The sequence below is a fragment of the Pollicipes pollicipes genome, unplaced genomic scaffold (assembly GCF_011947565.3).
Source record: "Pollicipes pollicipes isolate AB1234 unplaced genomic scaffold, Ppol_2.1 Scaffold_2555;HRSCAF=2994_pilon_pilon_pilon, whole genome shotgun sequence".
Taxonomy (NCBI): Eukaryota; Metazoa; Arthropoda; class Thecostraca; order Pollicipedomorpha; family Pollicipedidae; genus Pollicipes; species Pollicipes pollicipes.
Window position 1 is genome coordinate 17209231 of NW_023596136.1, and position 2950 is coordinate 17212180.

A 2950-nucleotide genomic window follows, 5' to 3' on the forward strand; every position below is an offset into this window, starting at 1 on the left:
TGAAAACTGTTGCCTCTACATTATGATGAATGTGGCAACCTCACATTTAGAGTGCACGGTACCTGATATTCCAGCTGAAATGTCCGCAATGTATCGGATGACTGTCCAACACTTCAGCCATGTCTGGCAAGTCCAGGAACGATAGACGTCGGGGGGGGGGGGGGCAAGGAGATCGCGGTTACCAACTGTGGAGCGGCAGTTTAACTTGGTCACATTCTGATCAAATGTCTCGACCTGTGCCCCTCTGGAAAAATGGATGAGCCTACGATGTATATTCATGCACGATGTAGGTCCATATTTCCCTTGCAAGGCATTGCTGCATGAAAGCCGACATTAATGTCTACTCTCGCTGAACCTCTCCTTGTTACCAGCCTTACAGGCATGCGGATCCACCTATGCCAGAATGTTGCTTTGTCGCCGATTCTATAACAACGAAGCAACTTCCTTTTATGGTTGCACATGTTGGGTCCATGCATGCTTTTCTGATGTCATACCAGTTTATCATGCAATTTCGTAACCTAGACTCAATAAGATATGGTTTTAGTAGTGTCTGGTTCTCCCCTTTTGCGCTTACGTTGTGTAATGCTGTCATTACACACGAATATATAAATCAACAACTATTGATCAGCGTTGGCTACTTCAAAACCAGTTAAGAAACTTAACGACAAAATTGTCCACTGATTCTACTCGTTTCTTTGGGCATATTCAACATTCATCAGGCTGATTCGCCGGGGCTAGGACGTAAAAGTCCATTAAATAAATGCTCAATATCGATGGCATTCGCACACAGTTACAGGCAACGGTGATCGGCGAACAAATTGAATATGTTAGCAGTCGTTTAGCTCCAGCGCAACTATTAATGCACCTTGATCAATGCGGACAACACTTTGGCGGCCGTCTCAAACCTGACTTAAACCGTAGGCTGAAACTTCCCTTCTCTGGAGGGGAGGGGAGTGGAGCGGGTGGCAGTAACACAATCGTGCGTTGAGTGACTTAGGAGCTGGTGCTGTTATAGAAACATTCTCATGGTCCAGGTAGCTATTTCCATGTGCACCCCAGCTGTACCAGTTCAGTTATGACCATGTGAAGTATCGTTGCCGGTTTGCAGCATCCTTTTCCATCTAATCCCTTTTTCATTTCGGCAGAACGGAAGAAAAAAGAAGCCTGAATCTGACGAGGAATTACAATTTTGGGTAGGTCATGTAAGTTCATATTTGAGAGGCATCATATGATTTCACCCACCACTCAAATTCCTTTGAAAGGCTGTGGCTTGATCTCTTTCAGCAAGGTGCTGCGCTGAGACTAGCAATTGTGTATGAAAGTCAAATCTACCCCTGAAAGCTTCCAGCTTTCATTTGCATCCACAGCCTGGGGCAAGGGTGGACCCCAAAGGCCCAAAGGGTGTTGGCGGCGAGGATCAAATTTCACGGGTTCTTGTTACCTTGGCCCTGTACATTTTGATGGTTCTTGACGCTGCTTGATGCGCAGTAATGTTGTGACCGCGCGCAGTAATAGCGCCGGTGTCGCGGTTGCTGTACGTTTGCGGCGGTCGGATGTTCGGTATCATAATTAGTTAAGTTCCAAGGTAAGAGCATAGATGACCTGTTTTACGATTGATATGATATGTTCTGCCTTAAAAACAACGATTGATGTACAATGCTCTTCTGTAACATGAGGTAGGAAAGTACACCCTGACCAAAATGACCTTATTGATGGTTCCTTGGATTGCTGAATCCAGAAATGTTTGATTTTTGCTTGACAAGCCATCCTGTGGGGCCTTGACAAGCCATCTGCTTGACAAGCCACCCCAGTTAGCCTCCTGGATCTGCTCTTGAGTTGACTGCCTGGCTGCAATTAATATTGTTACTTCCTAGGTGCATAGATGAAGAATATGCTGAAGGCTGTGGATGCGACCTTTGCTAAACATGCTAAACTTGTTAGTTGCAACATTTTGAAGCCATTGCAATTCTGTGTGCTGTTACATGCATTTTCAAGGAACATTATGCATATGAATAGCATGGTACTTATAGCTGTATTTCTCATGGAATAACCAGGAGAATGGAGAAAAAGGTGCATTCATATTTTCACACCAGCATCCATTTCAATAAAGGCATGTAGGGAAAATATCAAAACATTATCTCTCCATTTGCCTAGTTATCCCACAAGGAATGAGGCTATTAGAACTTTGAAATATACACATTTTTGATGTGGTATTCCAGGTTTGTTGTCCTATTTTTAGTTGTTTTACATCACCCAAGGGCATTTGCATAGCCATAGGGGTTGGAGTACAGCAGATGAGCCCCCACATTTTATTTATTTTGGAAACACATGAGAGGAATGGAATGACAGATGTTTAGTTGTGCTAATCTTTTGGATGTTCCCATGCCACTGCCTGAGGACATTGGTGCAACTTGTCTCAGCTGTTGTCATTCTTGTGCACACATGTATCTGTCATTACATCAGAAATTAACTCACTGTCAACACAGCAACTTTTTCCACAAAGTCTGATTGCCAGTAGTGAGGCATGCATAACATTTTGGGGCAGCTGTGAGAAAGTGTTGCATAAACAATTATATCAGTCCTGATATATATTGTTGTCTACCTTTAAAATGTAAATGTTATGCATACTGTCACAAAGAGGTCAAAAGGATGCCCTATTTTGGACAGTTGAGGCTGCTCAAATATCCTGTTCACGTGGTAGTCATGGTTTGCATTCTAACTAATGACAAGTATCCTGGTGCATGACACTGAGATTGAGGCTAGCCCTGCTGCATTCCTCTGATTGGGGTTGTTTACAAGCAGTTGTTGGTCCATTGTTGTATTGACCACATTATCTGTTTGCTTGTTTTGCCAGTCATGGATGACATATTTCTTGAATTGTGACCACCGTGGTTATGATTGACCTGAAAACTTCAGCATGAAAGCATGCACCAATTTGAACATATTTTTC

The 2950-nt window shown here is 43.3% G+C and overlaps 1 protein-coding gene across 8 annotated transcripts in view; it reads left to right on the top strand.

Moving 5' to 3' along the window:
* Nucleotides 1–894: 894 nt before the first annotated feature.
* The window catches only part of LOC119098112 (uncharacterized), a 17545-nt gene continuing 15489 nt past the window's right edge, over nucleotides 895–2950 (top strand). For 2 of the 8 annotated variants that reach the window (XM_037221043.1, XM_037221059.1), the window contains exons 1-2: nucleotides 960–1034; nucleotides 1146–1202. In XM_037221043.1, the coding sequence (XP_037076938.1) occupies nucleotides 1026–1034; nucleotides 1146–1202 (66 nt within the window). In that variant the 5' untranslated portion in view covers nucleotides 960–1025. The other 6 variants (XM_037221051.1, XM_037221086.1, XM_037221080.1 and 3 more) reach the window with 6 other exon arrangements.